At 41.9% G+C, this 16054-nt stretch overlaps 1 protein-coding gene across 1 annotated transcript; it reads right to left on the bottom strand.

Annotated features, from left to right (window-relative positions):
* Positions 1–629: 629 nt before the first annotated feature.
* On the bottom strand, positions 630–10155 carry LOC109868924 (von Willebrand factor A domain-containing protein 1). Its single transcript, XM_020458690.2, has 6 exons — positions 9497–10155; positions 6069–6626; positions 4831–5163; positions 3166–3441; positions 2715–2996; positions 630–2255 (listed from the first exon to the last, which is right to left on the bottom strand). The coding sequence occupies exons 1-6, from the start codon at positions 9579–9581 to the stop codon at positions 2227–2229; spliced, it is 1563 nt and encodes a 520-aa protein (XP_020314279.1). The 5' UTR covers positions 9582–10155; the 3' UTR covers positions 630–2226.
* Between the last annotated feature and the right edge of the window lie 5899 nt (positions 10156–16054).

Consider the following 16054-nt stretch of genomic DNA (forward strand, 5'->3'; position numbering starts at 1 on the left):
GACAATCACCCACAAAATACCCAAAGAACATGGCTGCCTAAATATGGTTCCCAATCAGAGACAACGACAGACAGCTGCCTCTAATTGAGAGCCAATCTAGGCAACCATAGACATACACAACTACCTAGAACGGACAAAACACATTAATCCCCCATGTCACACCCTGACCTAACCAAAATAATAACGAAAACAAAGATAACTAAGGCCAGAGATAAAAATGGCAAAGAAGAGTGAGGAGATGAGAAAATTAGAATGGGAGTTAGAGATGCATAGAATGTCTTACAGGGGAAGGCCATGAAATAAGACTCACCCTTTGACAAACCTCTATTTCCAGCTTTTCCTCACAAATCAGATATGAATGTTTCATATTCATCATCATTTCTACAATCCCTTTTGATATCAACCCTTCCTCAATTAATTCCTCTAAATAGCATCCTGATCCTCAATAAATGGTCAGTCATTCAGTCCCTGTGCTTTAACTGATGTACCACTGTGAGAGGTGACTGCAACAACCCAACAGCATCCATCAATACTAGGCACTAAGAGACAGTTCTGGAAGTTAATGCAGTTCATGTTAATGCAAAAAAATGTGATGCAGTTAGGAGTGAAAATAAAAATGACCAAACAAATTCATTGTATTACACCTGTAATCACTTTGGATATGCATGATCATTCTCAAAGAAAATCCGCTATGTTGTAAAACTAGTTCATTTAATATAGTGATGAACAACTCTCAATGTAATGAATATGAACAAACCAACACTGAAACCATCTAAAAAAGGATCTAAAACGCATCAGTACAACTTCCACAGGGAGGCAGCAGAAACCAGCTGATAACAGACCCACCGCACTGCACAGACGTCAGTTCAACGTCTATTTTTGATTTACATTTGGTTGAGTTGTCAAATAACATGAAGTCAATGTGAAATCAGCATAAAATGTCAATTGGATTGAAGTTAAAAGTTGGGTGAAAAAGAGACAGAATTTCCTTACGTTGATGACTTTTTGCAAATCCAATCAGTTTTCCACGTTGATTGAACGACATCGCTTAGCTTTTTTGAAGTTGAAATGATGTCGAAACATTACACCTACAGTATGAATACGGTCCAAGGAATTTGGTAGAAGAATTCTTCTATTTCCTCTGCAGATCTATGCACCGTTGGTAAATGGCCAACCTGTATCACTGAATATACAACATCATCCAATGTAAGTCCTGCATGTATAAGTCTTGGTAGTGATGTGTCAAAACAATCCTGGAAAATAATGGATTGATCCTTTATCGAAAAATCATCTGCAACATCTCACTGGTAGAACATCTTGTCTGTGGTTTTATCAGTGCAGCCATGTAGAGAATCAGATTTTTCATTGGTTTAGATGGGTTCCTCTGTTATTAAGGATTCTGTGTCCATTTGCCCTTCAATTAAAGTGAGTTGGCACACACATGTAAAAAGTGTTACTAAAATATTACGAGTGGGTGCCTTGGGAAATATTCAGATTATTTTGCAAACATGGTTGCTCCTTGTGTATTGTAGAAGCTAGAAAAAATGGTTAAAATACATTCCTCCCCACTGGGTAAAAACTGGTTGAATCAACGTTGTTTCCACATCATTTCAACAACATCAAAAATGTATGAGATGATGTTGAATCAACGTGGAAAACTGATTGGATTTGCTAAAAGTGATCAATTTAAGGGAATTTCATGTTTTTTCCCACCCAAATTTGAACCTAAGTCCAACGACTTGGTGACATTTTCTGTTGAATTCAAGTTAGTAAATCACCATGTCTGTGCCCAGTGGGTCTTGTTGATTAAAACTACATTATGCAAAATACCATCAAGCAGAATGACCTTGATCTACACTGATATGCTTGGCCACTCTCTACATCTTATATCTAAAACAAACATGTTTACAGTGTGATTACAGGTTTTAGGCAATGTAAAGTACATGTGAAAATCAAGATGTCTATATCGCTGGAGATAGCAACCCAACTCAGTTAGGGTGCTTACTAATAGAGCAAGATCTTTATAGTACAGCAAGCCTATCTATCAATCTATCTATCGTATCAGTATCTATTAGACAGTGCTTTGTAAGCCAAAGGCCTTGTGTCTTGTCCAGAAAGGAGAGAAGGAACTGAAGGAGGAATGCAAGTTCAGATGCATTGTTCTTCTATCTCTTGTTCTCCTTCATCCCTCCATCCTTGGCATAGTGCCTGTTGAGCTCAGCAATGTTATGATCTGTGGCCCCAAACCGATGCATCTGAAAGGAAGAAGGAAACAGACACACATGAAAATCTCATACCAGACATTCCCAGTAGCAAGCCAAGAGTGTTAGCTAGTTGTTATGGAAACCCCAGTTGGCACAACCACAACCACACATTTTTGGTGTGGTTACTTTGGGGTCAGACAGTTTTTTCCCAAAAATTATCAGAAGTTTTGGTGACACACTATAAGCGGATCATTGTTGAAATGTAGGCAAAAAAATAGGCTACTGCTCCTCTTCAGATTCAAAATGCTATTCAAAACTCATCCTTATCCAAACAGAGCTTGGCTTGGGTGCATTTAAAAGTGCAAATTCTAGGATCCAATTAGAAATGCCCCCAAAAATTCCATGCCCGCTCCAATTGACCAACTCAACAACTGAAATTAACTGACCCCAACCAGCAGTGCTGAAAGGGTTCACTTCCTTATTCAAAATGGCAGCATGCTGTCCTCTCACCTGAATGAAACTGGGCCATGCAGCAGAGGCCCTCCCCGCGTGCCGTCCGGTAGACGGGTGACACACACACTCGGGTGGCGGGGGGCAGATGTGTGAGGCGCGTGGACAGTGAGTTGGAAGGCAAGTAGAGGGAGGAGCGCGGGGCGGCGGTAGAGCCGTGGATGCCCTGTCCCTCCCAGGTGAGCCAGTAGCCCCTGAGGCCGTCCACGCTGGCTTTCCAGTCCACCTGCACAGAGTCACTGCCCACCGTGGTCAGCTGCAGGTCTGCTAGAGCCGGCCTCACTGAGAAGGGAGGGAGGGAGGGAATGAGGCCTATGTGCTGCATTTATACAGTTCTATGTGAAGTATAATAGTCAATTTTGCATTTCCCCCTTTTAATACTTCAGTTTAAGCTTAAAGGCTAATACCATTCATACCTAAGACTATATCCTCAATGCTCAATGCTCCTTACCCTCCTCAGTGCACACTTTGACAGACATGGCCCTCTCCCGGCCGGAGGAGTGCCGTGCGCTCACGGTGACCAGGTACTGGGTGTCTGGCTGGAGGTTAGTCAGCAGGGTGGAGTTCTGCCCTTGGCCCACAGTAGTCATGTGGAGCTTCCCCCCCGGCAGGGCCATGTACTCCACCTGGAAGCTCTGGACAGACTCTGGCTGCAGAGGACCCCAGCTCACCCTCACACTGTTGGCCCCTGAGTCAGACACCGTCACCACAGTCGGGCTCAACACCTCTGAGGAGGAAGTTTACATACACCTTAGCCAAATACATTTAAACTCAGTTTCTAAATTCCTGACTTTTAATCCTAGTAAAGATTCCCTGTCTTAGGTCAGTTAGGATCACCACTTTATTTTAATAATGTGAAATGTCAGAATAATAGTAGTGATTTATTTCAGCATTTCTTTCTTTCATCACATTCCCAGTGGGTCAGAAGTTTATATACACTCAATTTGCTTGCTGAGCAGCCTTTCAGGTTATGTCGATATAGGACTTGTTTTACTGTGGATATAGATACTTTTGTACCCGTTTCCTCCAGCATCTTCACAAGGTCCTTTGCTGTTGTTCTGGAATTGATTTGCACTTTTCGCACCAAAGTACATTCATCTCTAGGAGACAGAATGTGTTTGCTTCCTGAGCGGTATGACGGCTGCATGGTCCCATAGTGTTTATATTAGCATATCATTGTTTGAACAGATGAACGTGGTACCTTCAGGCGTTTGGAAATTGCTCCCAGGATGAACCAGACTTGTGGAGGTCTACAATTATTTTTCTGAGGTCTTGGCTGATTCCATTTGATTTTCTCATGTCAAGCAAAGAGGCACCGAGTTTGAAGGTAGGCCTTGAAATACATCCACAGGTATACCTCCAATTGACTCAATTAGTCTATCAGAAGCTTCTAAAGCCATGACATAATTTTCTGGAATTTTCCAAGCTGTTTAAAGGCAGTCAACTTAGTGTGTGTAAACTTGTTTAGTGTGTGTAAACTTGTGATACAGTGAATTATAAGTGAAATAATCTGTCTATAAACAATTGTTGGAAAAATTAATTGTGTCACGCACAAAGTAGATGTCCTAACTGACTTGCCAAAACTATAGTTTGTTGACAAGAATTTTGTGGAGTGTTTGAAAAACGAGTTTTAATGACTCCAACCTAAGTGTATGTAAACTTCCGACTTCAACTGTATGTAATAATAAAATATATATAATATGATGATTTACCAGGTGATTTTATTCTAAAGTGGAAGTGAAAGCTGGAATCCTTAACGGGGGAACAGCCACATCCGTTTCTGATACTACAACAAAGAAGATACTACAAACAACCAACACAGTTTTTTCCCCGTCTGACATCATTGCAAGTGCAATAGAACAGCAGCACATGTACTAATTTTACAACGAGGCACAATCTTCCCCAGCTCTACCTTGTCAACAAAACAAAAACAATAACAACGGCCGTGCATTGGACAGTGGTGCTGTTTCCCCTACTGCGTATTCCATCTTCAAGAATTTTCAAGATACAGTGTGAGGCCCATGCTGGACACAACCCTAAAGACATCACACTCCAAGTCAGCATTGTTAATTGTAACAATGTAAATGTCCAATGTAAACGTGCCACCTCCTCTTACCTGGCTTAGTGGTGAAGGTGACAGAGAGGGGGTTGAGCACCTGTAGGTTGGACTTGGGAGTCAGTGTGGCCATGTATGTGGTGTCTGGTTTCAGGTCCATCAGCCTTGCCATGCTGGAGTCCCCTGGCCGGGTCAGTCGTTGGTAATGACTACCACTGGTACTGGGGCTGGTACCAGGCCCCCTTGCTTCTCTTTCGCTCACTCCTAGACTGGGAGCCGGTCCAAACCGGATCTCATAGTAACCGGTCAAACCGGCCAGAACCGGTCGCCACTGCAGCATGGCGCTGTCTGTGGACACGTCTCGCACCTGGAGCCGTTCAGCCCGGAGAATCTCTGTTAGAGAAGAAACAGACTGAGACCGAAGGACTGAACCACTGGTGCAATATACACCTCCAGTGGAGACTCGTTTCACTTTAAATCGGAGGACGTGCTCATTGTAATGGCTGGAATGGAATTAATGGAAATTTATATTGAAACGATGGCGGTACCATACCATATGAACACAGTGTGCAGATTCCCTTCTCTCACTGGCAAACATTCATACTTGGATAACCAGAACAAGATGGCAAAAAAAAGAGGGAGGAAAGGGATGAGTTGTGGAGGACACGCCAGTAAGAGAGGAGCTCAGACAGACAGACAAACTGTGGGTTCTCCAGTGCATTCACAACTTGTGCCATAAAAACCCTCGAAATAGACAAACCAGTTCTGGAGGATACCACTGTAACAAATAGCAAACCAGTATTCAGGTTTCAGTATCAGCGGAAAGGAACCTCAGGCATTCGCTAAAGGGACCCTGGATTCTCCTTCTGTGTCGTAAACAAACTGTATTTACACTCTGCGTCCGCCCATCACTATGCATCATGTCTTAGAGCTACATATGTTTACTGGAAGTGCCTGTGTGTCGATATGACTGTTACCCTATCTGACCAGAAAAATACCGTCTTGTCTATATATATATATCTGTCTGGCACCGTAGGGGGGCACGGTAGAGGGGGCTGGGTTGAATAATGTCTTTATTAATAGTCCCCCCTCTCTCATTACAGTCTAAAACACACGGTCTCTTCTTCCCTCTATGTCCCACTGTCTCTATGTGATAAAGGAGTAGTACAGAGACATGGATTTGTACAGCAGCACAGTTTATAGTAGAGCTCAAAAGAAGGTGTCAGGTCCATGTTAGTTGCAATCAATTGTGGAATCAAAATAGACACACACACACACAGAACCCCACACGCACTCACCAATAATGGCATCCCTCAGGTCCTCAGTGATGATACTCATATCGTCGATGTCCACAAAGTACAGGTGTGACTCCACAGGAGGGGTGACCACCTGCCGCAGCACCTGGTAGTTCCCGTGGCCCGTGGAGATCACCAGAACGGCCACGCCCTCCTCTCTCAGCTTCTCCATTGGTCCAATCACATCACCCGGCTTCACCCCATCCGTCAGCCACACTAGAACTCTGGGGAGTTCTTCCCTGGCCCCCGCACCACCCCCGGGCTTCAGCACCCAGTCCTTGGCCATCCTGAGGGCCTCCTCTGTGTTGGTGTCGCCCCTCAGAGGCTTGGTGTTCCCCAGCGCCCCCTGTAGGCCAGTTTGGCTATTGTGGCTGTCAAAACCAAACTCAAGGCGGGGTTGGGTGCCCACCTGCAGAAGGCTCACCCTCACCTGGTCCTCACCCAATGAGAATGGAAGGAGGAGCTCGGACAAAAAGCCCAGCATGCGGGAGTAGTCATAGGATGAGACGCTGCCCGAGGAGTCCAATAGGAAGAGGACGTCACCCTCACAGCAGTTCAACACTAAGAGGAGAGGAAAGGTTACAGGTGGTGGACACACATTCAGTAGATTTTTACAGCTATACGAGAATATAGATACATACAGTGGGGCAAAAAAGTATTTAGTCAGCCACCAATTGTGCAGGTTCTCCCACTCAAGATGAGAGAGGCCTGTAATTTTCATCATAGGTACACTTCAACTATGACAGACAAAATGAGAAAAAAAATCCAGAAAATCACATTGTAGGATTTTTTATTTATTTATTTGCAAATTATGGTGGAAAATAAGTATTTGGTCAATAACAAAAGTTTTCCACCATAATTTGCAAATAAATTCATTAAAAATCCTACAATGTGATTTTCGAATTTTGTCTGTCATTGTTGAAGTGTACCTATGATGAAAACTACAGGCCTCTCTCATCTTTTTAAGTGGGATAATTTGCACAATTGGTGACTGACTAAATACTTTTTTGCCCCACTGTATGTATAGGCTACGGCTACAGATTATCATGCTAATAATATGTGAAAATGAATGAGAATATGCTCCTAGAGATTAAATGTAGCAATATTTACACCTTCTCAGTCTGTCTCTTCCCCCACTTCATGGTGGGTGAATTTCTATAAGCATAGCGCTTATAATAAGTGTGTGAGATACACAACAATTAGTGTATGTGGGAAACATAGTGGTATAGTTAGTTAACCTACAAACTTCCCATAGAGAAGTGGCAAACTCATAGCCACACATATTTACGGGGATATGTACAGTACAATCCTAGAGCAAACTGAGACGGTGTGGAGCATCTGTGGAAAAACCCACTACCACTTCCAACTTTCTCTTTATTTTCTCTCTCCCTCTGATTCCTTCTCCCTCCCTTAACTTTTTCCAGTGGTCCCCTCCCTGTTCAGTGTGAGTGTGCATGCATGCAAGTGAACGCACACCCACACAGAGAAATGAGTGGAGGAGTGAGAACCAAGTAATTACAGAAATTAGACCGGATCAAAACAAACAAAAAATAGGGATGAAGTGAGATAGATCAGAGTAGGAATGGGCGGATGAAGGACGGATGAAAGATGCTGTCACAACATTTAGGAAGACTAGGCCAAATATTCCAGATTTGCCAATTTTCCATATTTCGTAACAGTAGCACGAAACATGGCTTCTCATTTAAGGGAGGGGGGGGGTTAAGGGGGAGAGAGGGGAGAGGGAGTGAACAGTAGGAGCTATTGGTGGTATAAGGAGGGGTTGGAGGTGGAGAGAGAGAGAGAGAGAGAGAGAGAGACAGAGAGAGAGAGAGAGAGAGAGAGAGAGAGAGAGAGAGAGAGAGAGAGAGAGAGAGAGAGAGAGAGAGGATAAGGGGGAGGTGTGTTTTTGCAGTTCCATTTGAGAGAAGAGGAAGAATGTGCAGTAGTAGCATATGTGCTCAGAGCAGAAAGAGTGAGGGAGAGAGAAAGAAAGAAAGAGAGAGAAAGAGAGAGAAAGCAAGAGCGAAACATGCTAAGTTCGTTGTCCAGCTATGAGTACTTTTGAAATGCACTATTTTCTTTGGGCCCTTAAAAGTGAATTTCTTCAGGCTATATTTTGACGCTCGATCTGTGGTGGTTGTACTGACAAGTGTGTAGTGTTGAAGGACGAATTGCAGTGAGTGTGAAAACACTGCCTTTCTCTCTTTCACTCTCTTGCTTCCTAAAGAATTCGCTACATCTGTCTTCTTGTTTGGACTTTGTACTCCTCCAGCTGCCTTAGTGGCCTCCAGGTTAAAGCACCTGTAAACTGTATTTACAGTATGTATGTGTCTCTCTGGTCATGCCTATTGATTGTAAACCAAATATTTGCTTTGTACAGTATTAGCTTTATCGCAGTATTAGATTTACAGTCCACCATGAACAAGTTTGACTAATATATTAATGGTTACACTGAATGTAAATTATGAAACCCCATAACCTTGATGAGCATGGGAGTAACTGACCATAACACTTTAGACCTGTTTCACACATGCATGGAAGCTCACACACACACAGGTGTGTACTTCAGATTGACAGCCCAGATGTGATAGAAAAGGCCTCATCCGCAGTTCATCTTGATTTTAAAACATGATGTGGTTATATCACCAAGCTGTATCACAACAGGCAGTGATTGGGAGCCCCATAGGACGGCGCACAATTGGCCCAGCGTTGTCTGGGTTTGGCCGGGGTAGGCTGTCATTGTCAATAAGAATTTGTTCTTAACTGACTTATCTAGTTAAATAAAGGTGAAATAAATAAAAATGAAAAAACATCAGTAGGCTATATGTAGGATCAAAATCACAGGAGATTAAACCTGAATAAATTGTGCTTCTCAGCCAGTCCTTAGTATTAAAAGCAATTCTATGTTTGAGTGTGATGCAAAGAAAGTAATTAGGCTCTTAGTCAAAACATGTCTTGCCTATAAATGGAAGAGGGTGTGAGAAGTGTAATGTTCTGTACATTATACCCTTACACTGAGTCATAAAAACAGACCACTGACAGATTGAATTGACTCACCACCAAGTTTAGTTTTCACCACTACGGTTATGAGCTCTAGCTAACACATGCATGGTTGTAACAAGCGTTCAGTAATTATTATGGTGTTATAATCAATTAGATGTTTTAATTTACATCACCATAAATCATATGCATAAATACATTTAACATAGCGTTAAACTTCTAATTAAAATCCAGGAACAGGTATCAACATAGAATTTCTACTATTTTGACAGTAACCTATGAACAGTAGTCTATGATAAAATTATTGTGCCAATCTAATAACACCATTTGGAGATACTCTGACTGCACCTCTCCTCCCTAGTCTGTCAGTCATGTAGAACTAGGCTATAACATCCACCACCAGAACACCGACAATCACCTGCAAAACTCACCTGCTTCTGGTGCGGAGTTTTGACCACTAGACGACCACAGGAACACGCAAACCAGCATGCAAGTAAATAAAACCCGACCCTTCATTGCAAGGGTTAATTGTGATCAATTCCAGTATAAAGAATTATGACGATATCGAAAGGGCTTCCTCCAAAAAAGTGTCCATTGCCTGGACCGTCGCTCCAAGTGAAATGGTAATCAGGCTTACATTCGAGCTTCTAATAGGCTATAAAAAGATTGGAACTTCACATATCCTCACTTTCACTCAGACTTTTCCAGTTTTGTTTCTGTTTTTCTGAAACATTTTATTCTCGTAATATTTTCCCCAGAAAATTGGTTGCTCGGGTATCCTCCGTGAGTTTGAGGTAAAAGGCGCTTTGAGTGAACTAGGGCGTGAGTGTTCAAGTCGGTTCTTCGCCCTGACTCCAGTCCCGTGTCCAGGTCCTCCCCTTCCAGTGTTCAATCGTCTTTATTTCCAGTCTTTCAAGAGACTTCGAATAGCAAGAAGCTCAAGAGAGCTCTCGCCAAACGTCATTGCTCTGGAAAGGTGCCCATTTTCTCATAAAGGTTATCTTTGCATTTTATGGCGAGTAGTCAATCATGCAAAAAAAGTGAAGAGTCTTGAACATGTGAAACATAAAGAAGAATTGTAACTTTAAGCTTTGAAATTAGCCAACGGTATAATTATCTGGATTCTGTACACTTATCCTATTATAACTACGAATTTCAGTTATGAGCCGTTGTAATTATGGATACTTTTATTACCAGAGGGCCACTGACTTTCAGCACCAAAATCATTTTAATAAGAGTGCCTCCTCAAGATGACAAGCCTAATGTAGGCTATATTCTATTTAATGTGTATGTGCATGCTTAGTTAAATATGATACTATAAGATCATGTAAAAAAAATCTAAATATAGAATTACAGTATGATGACAAACTGTTCACTGACTGGTGGACAAAAATAATGGGGTCAAGCTCTTGGACTTCAGCATCAGGTTTGCTCAATCGTCAAAATAAATTCCATTAAATATTATTTTTAATTGAATTGCATCAGCCTATAGTGCCTCAGGGGAGACTTGGAGAATGTGATATTGGAATGGGGTCTATATGAGAGTGAAAAGCAGGCAGCTTTTGTAGAGAGGGAGAGAGAGGTGAGGAGGAGTAGGAATAGGGTAGAAGACAAAAGTGGGAATTAAGAGAAGGAACAAGCCACTTGGCAAAAACTAGTTGAATCAACATTGTTTCCACGTCATTTCAACAAAATAACTTAATGTGAATAATTTGAATCAATGTGAAAAACTGGTTGGATTTGCTAAAAGTTATGTAAGGGAATTTTGGATTTTTAAACCACATTTTTACCTTAATCCAGTGACATGATGAAATGTTTTGTTGATTTCACATTGAATTCAGATTGGTTGACAACTCAACCAGGTGTCAACTGAAATCAAAACAAGAGGTTGAAATGACTTCTATGCCCAGTGGGAAAGGTCTGATGTCTAGAGACCTCGGTGCACAACATTACCCAAGCTTATTTCCATTGTAACAGAACACTCCACCAAACACCTAGTAATTAAACACAGAGTCTGTACAAAACAGTAAAAGATAGGGGCTGCTCTATGAAAGATAAGGAGTTTACCCTTTCCAAAAATAATATTGTTTTGTTTGACCAGCCAGGTCTCATAGACTAGACGTAACATAGTAAACATAAATCTGGGACACTCAAATTAGTATGAAATGTTACTTTGGTATGGTTACAGAAGACAGATGGTTACTTAATGCAAAAAATGAAATGGGGGTGGTTGGTCGGGGTGGATGGATGGGCATAGAACACGAAAGTCTAGAAACCCAAAGGTTGCGAATTCGAATCTCATCATGGACAACTTTAGTATTTTAGCTAATTAGCAACTGTAACTACTTACTACTTTTTAACTACTTAGCATATTAGCTAACCCTGCCCCTTAACCCTGCCCCTTTTAGCTAACCTTTACCCTAACATTAACCCTAACCCCTAACTTAGCTAACGTTAGCCAAACCGAACTAAACTTAACAACCCCTACCCCCCCCCCCCAGTCTGGTCCACTGTATAGCACACTGTTTATCTCAGCATATGGGAGTCCTGCTATTTGCACTGTCCAGTAAGCAGTCAATCAGTTAGAAATACCCACCTGGAATAACTTTGTATTGGTATGTGTGTACTGTATGTGTGTGTGTGTGTGCGCATATGTGCATCTATGGCATGCAGGTTTTGACTATTGGATCAGGTGAGTGTCTGTGCTGTATGCAATTCACATCACATGTAGTTACAGAAAGACCAGAGTAAGGGAAATCATTTCAATCGCACACCAGCTCATGTTGACACATTTCTATCTTCTCTCAGTAAGCATAGGTTACGCAACCAAACTGGCTATCTGTTTTCACTTATTTGCACATACCCTAGCAATCTCTGTGGAAGAGTAGTTGTGCTCCTCTGAGATTCACATGTCTTTCTGGAACAGTGTCATTGAAATCGATTGGGCAAAGCTGCAAAGAGAGGTTAGTTGACCATTTTTGGCAGTGGACAAGGCAATAGGAATAAGGGAGGAAGGGAGGTGAACGAGTAAAGGAGGTGGAGACGGACAAATGGATGACAAGTCTATTACTGTATGACACCGCTCAACCTTCACAGTGTGACAACATGGAAACACAGACACACAGCATTTTGTGAGTGGAGGGACCTATTTTGTTAAATTCTGAACACTTGAAGTTTACACAACTATGCACCATTTGTAATTGGGGTTTATACAATCTCTTAACACTTTGTCAGCGCTCCTGCTGTTATTTACCATTAAAACTTTGGCTCCAGTGCTTCTGGCATCACATCACAATGGAAACACAATTTCAGTAGTAAAGACAATTCTCCACATCACTCCTTGCCAGTTTTTGCACCTTCCTTCGCAAATTTTAGGAATTTTAGGTTTATGAGCGTGCCATGTTTTGTAGAGTTGTGAGAATTAAGAGGTGGAGTGTGGACTTTCTCCAGGCCTTTTTAGGTGAAACAAACGGCAGCGCAAAGATAGGAGACAGGCGATGAATGAGAGGAGAGATTGAGCACCTATCTGATCAGGAGAAGTAAGAGGGAAAGTGGGTCAAAGGGAGATAAAATATGAGAGCGAAGAACAGGGCGATCTGATAGGCCACAAAATAGACCAATTATTAATCCCCCAATCTGCTTGATGTCAGAAGCAAGCCCAAAGCATTCACACTCACAGCCCATGCATGCCAGGCCTAGAACACTCATGTGTAAGCTCATGCACTATTTTTGATTTGGACACCAGACATAAATAAAAGTAAAAATAAGTTAGGAGGGGGAAGTCAGAGAGGTTTCCCATCACTGGGCTGTGTTGAACTTAATTGACCAAATGTCCAGCGTCTTCCTGACACGCTGTGATCCTTACTTTCCTGCGTCACTGGAACTTCCTGCTCTTCATGGGGTGTGCATCCTGCCCATTGCTCATCATGCGAACTTTGTTACCACATAGATGACTATTTTATGGGGGGGTTCTAAATAAGCCCCTCAGGACAAAATGGCTGACCAAGTGCAGGATATTCTACCATGCTTTGAGAGCCAGACAGCCAAACTGCATCGAGCTCAAAAGGAAATGATTCATCATAAGACCTCCTAAACAAATATGACAAGTTACATTAAACACAACATACTGTACATTGCATGGTACCTTTGACTTAGATCATGGATATGTCAAACATCATGTATGTTGAACTTAGGGAGGAAAACATACTACACTCATCTGTGCACCGTCTTCATGTGAATTAATGATTCAACTACAAGATTCAACTAGCAAGGATACACATCTGTTTTGCTATTTTCTGCACTGAGTCTTTCCCAAATTCTAGGGGCCAACACCCTCTGTATAACATTTAAAGTTTCCATCGTGAAATATTACAGTTTCCCATATTGCCAAGATCGACTAATGGAAGTTCTCTCTAAAGCTGGGCTGGATTCTCCAGAGGACTGATCTGAAAATAGCCTTATTGTGACAGGGAATGGTGGACTGTCATTAGAGTTGGTGTTCAATGGGGTCATAGTAATGAATGGCTTATTTGGAGAGAAAAACATTTCTTGGGGTAAGTTTTGCACAATTTACACTGTGCCTTTGGAAAGTATTTTGGTATGTTACAGCCTTATTCTAAAACGTATGACATTTGTTTTTTCCTCATCAATCTACACACAACACCCCATAATTATAAAGCAAAAACAGGTTTAGAAATATTTGCAAATGTATTTTAAAAACCCCCCAGAAATATCACATTTACATGAGAATTCAGCCCCTTTACTCAGTACTTTGTTGAAGCAACTTTGGCAGCGATTACAGCCTTAAGTCTTCTTGGGTATGATGGTACAAGCTTGGCACACCTGTATTTGGGGAGTTTCTTCCATTCTTCTCTGCACATCCTCTCAAGCTCTGTCAGGTTGGATGGGGAGTGTTGCTGCACAGCTATTTTCAGGTGTCTCCTGAGATGTTCGATCAGGTTCAAGTCTGGCCTCTGGCTGGGCCACTCAAGGACATTCAGAGACTTGTCCCGATGCCACTTCTGCGTTGTCTTGGCTGTGTGCTTAGGGTCGTTGTCCTGTTGGAAGGTGAACCTTTGCCTCAGTTTGAGGTCCTGAGCGGTCTGGAGCAGGTTTTCATGAGCTCGCTGTACTTCGCTCCGTTCATCTTTCCCTCGATCCTGACTAGTCTCCCAGTCCCTGCCGCTGAAAACATCCCAAAAGCATGATGCTGCCACCACCATGCTTCACTGTAGGAATGGTGCCATGTTTCCTCCAGACTTGACGCTTGGCATTCAGGCCAAAGAGTTTAATCTTGGTTTCATCAGACCAATTAATCTTATTTCTCATGGTCTGAGTCCTTTAGGTGCCTTTTGGCAAACACCAAGTGGGCTATCATGTGCCTTTTACTGAAGAGTGGCTTCCATCTGGCCACTCTACCATAAAGGCCTGATTGGTGGAGTGCTGCAGAGATGGTTGTCCTTCTGCTAGGTTCACCCATTGCCACAGAGGAACTCTGGAGCTCTGTCAGTGACCATCGGGTTCTTGGTCACCTCCCTGACCAAGGTCCTTCTCCCGAGCTCTAGGAAGAGGTTCCAAACTTCTTCCATTTAGGAATGATGGAGGCCATTGTGTTCTTGGGGATCTTCAATGCTGCAGACATTTTTGGGTACCCTTCCCCAGATCTGTGACTCGACACGGAGCTCTACGGACAATTCCTTTGACCTCATGGCTTGGATTTTGCTCTGACATGCACTGTCAACTGTGGGACCTTGTATAGACAGGTGTGTACCTTTCCAAATCATGTCCAATCAATTGGATTTACCACAGGTGGACTCCAATCAAGTTGTAGAAACATCTCAAGGATGATAAATGGAAACAGGATGCACCTGAGCTCAAATTCGAGTCTCATAGCAAAGGGTCTGAATACTTATGTAAATCAGGTTTTTCTGTTTTTTGTTTTTAATACATTTGCAAACATTTCTTAAAACCTGCTTTTGCTTTGTCATTATGGGGTATTGTGTGTTTATTGATGAGGAACAATTTTTATTTCATCCATTTTGGAATAAGGCATAACAAAATGTGGAAAAAGTCTAGATGTCTTAATACGTTCTGAATGCACTGTATCTACTTTAAATAACCAGTTCAAGAGTTATGACAACTGCTTTGTAATACATTTTTCTTTACATTTTGCACAGATGTGATTACAATACTAATGCTATTCTATCATTTTATGTATAAACAGAAAATCGCAATGATTTCTGTACATCACTATTAAAACTAACTTTGTTGATAACATTTAATAGGAAGTTCATCATCCAAATGCCATTTTTTATTGTATAGTGACTTGAACGTCCATTCAGTAGTTTGTACTTGGGTCAAATAAACAGTATTTTGTTCATTAAAATGTGGAATACTAAAGCCCCGTTATTCAGTAACCATGGACCAAGGTCAGTGTCATTTTTGTATTATTTATGTATTTATTTAACCTTTATTAAACTAGGCAAGTCAGTTAAAGAACAAATTCTTATTTACAATAATGGCCTACCGGGGAACAGTGGGTTAACTGCCTTGTTCAGGGGCAGAACGACAGATTTTTACCTTGTAAGCTTGGGGATTCGATCCAGCAACCTTTTGGTTACTGGCCCAATGAGTCATCCAATTTCAGAGACAGTTCTCCAAGCCCTTACTCCCAGGTTCTATCATACAATCTGGAGGAAAAGAATGCAACATTAAATTGTAACACAGCACCACAAGCGCTCACAAACCCCTTATCTCGGTGCAGACGTGTTTATATCACTGTTTACATTAAAAATGATTCCTCATCTCGAGCCGTGGGGCCACTCTCTCTTTTCCTCCAGCTAGGCCCACCTCTATCCTTCATTTTCTATTTTCTTCTCAAACACCACTGTCAACTCTCTCATTTCTTAATTTTCTCAGACCATCTTCCAACCATACTGTGTGAGTTTTTCCTCTCTTATTTTATGTATTTTTATGTGACCCTGTTCTCT

This window comes from Oncorhynchus kisutch, linkage group LG24 (genome assembly GCF_002021735.2).
Source record: "Oncorhynchus kisutch isolate 150728-3 linkage group LG24, Okis_V2, whole genome shotgun sequence".
Lineage (NCBI taxonomy): Eukaryota > Metazoa > Chordata > Actinopteri > Salmoniformes > Salmonidae > Oncorhynchus > Oncorhynchus kisutch.

Bases quoted from the DNA above. Each gene is read 5' to 3' on its own strand.
- LOC109868924 (XM_020458690.2), bottom strand. From the start codon at position 9,581: ATGAAGGGTCGGGTTTTATTTACTTGCATGCTGGTTTGCGTGTTCCTG. The intron at 6,627-9,496 runs GTGAGTTTTGCA...CTCTCCTCTTAG, and splicing joins AAACTCCGCACCAGAAGCAG to TGTTGAACTGCTGTGAGGGT. The intron at 5,164-6,068 runs GTGAGTGCGTGT...CTTCTCTAACAG, and splicing joins CCTGAGGGATGCCATTATTG to AGATTCTCCGGGCTGAACGG.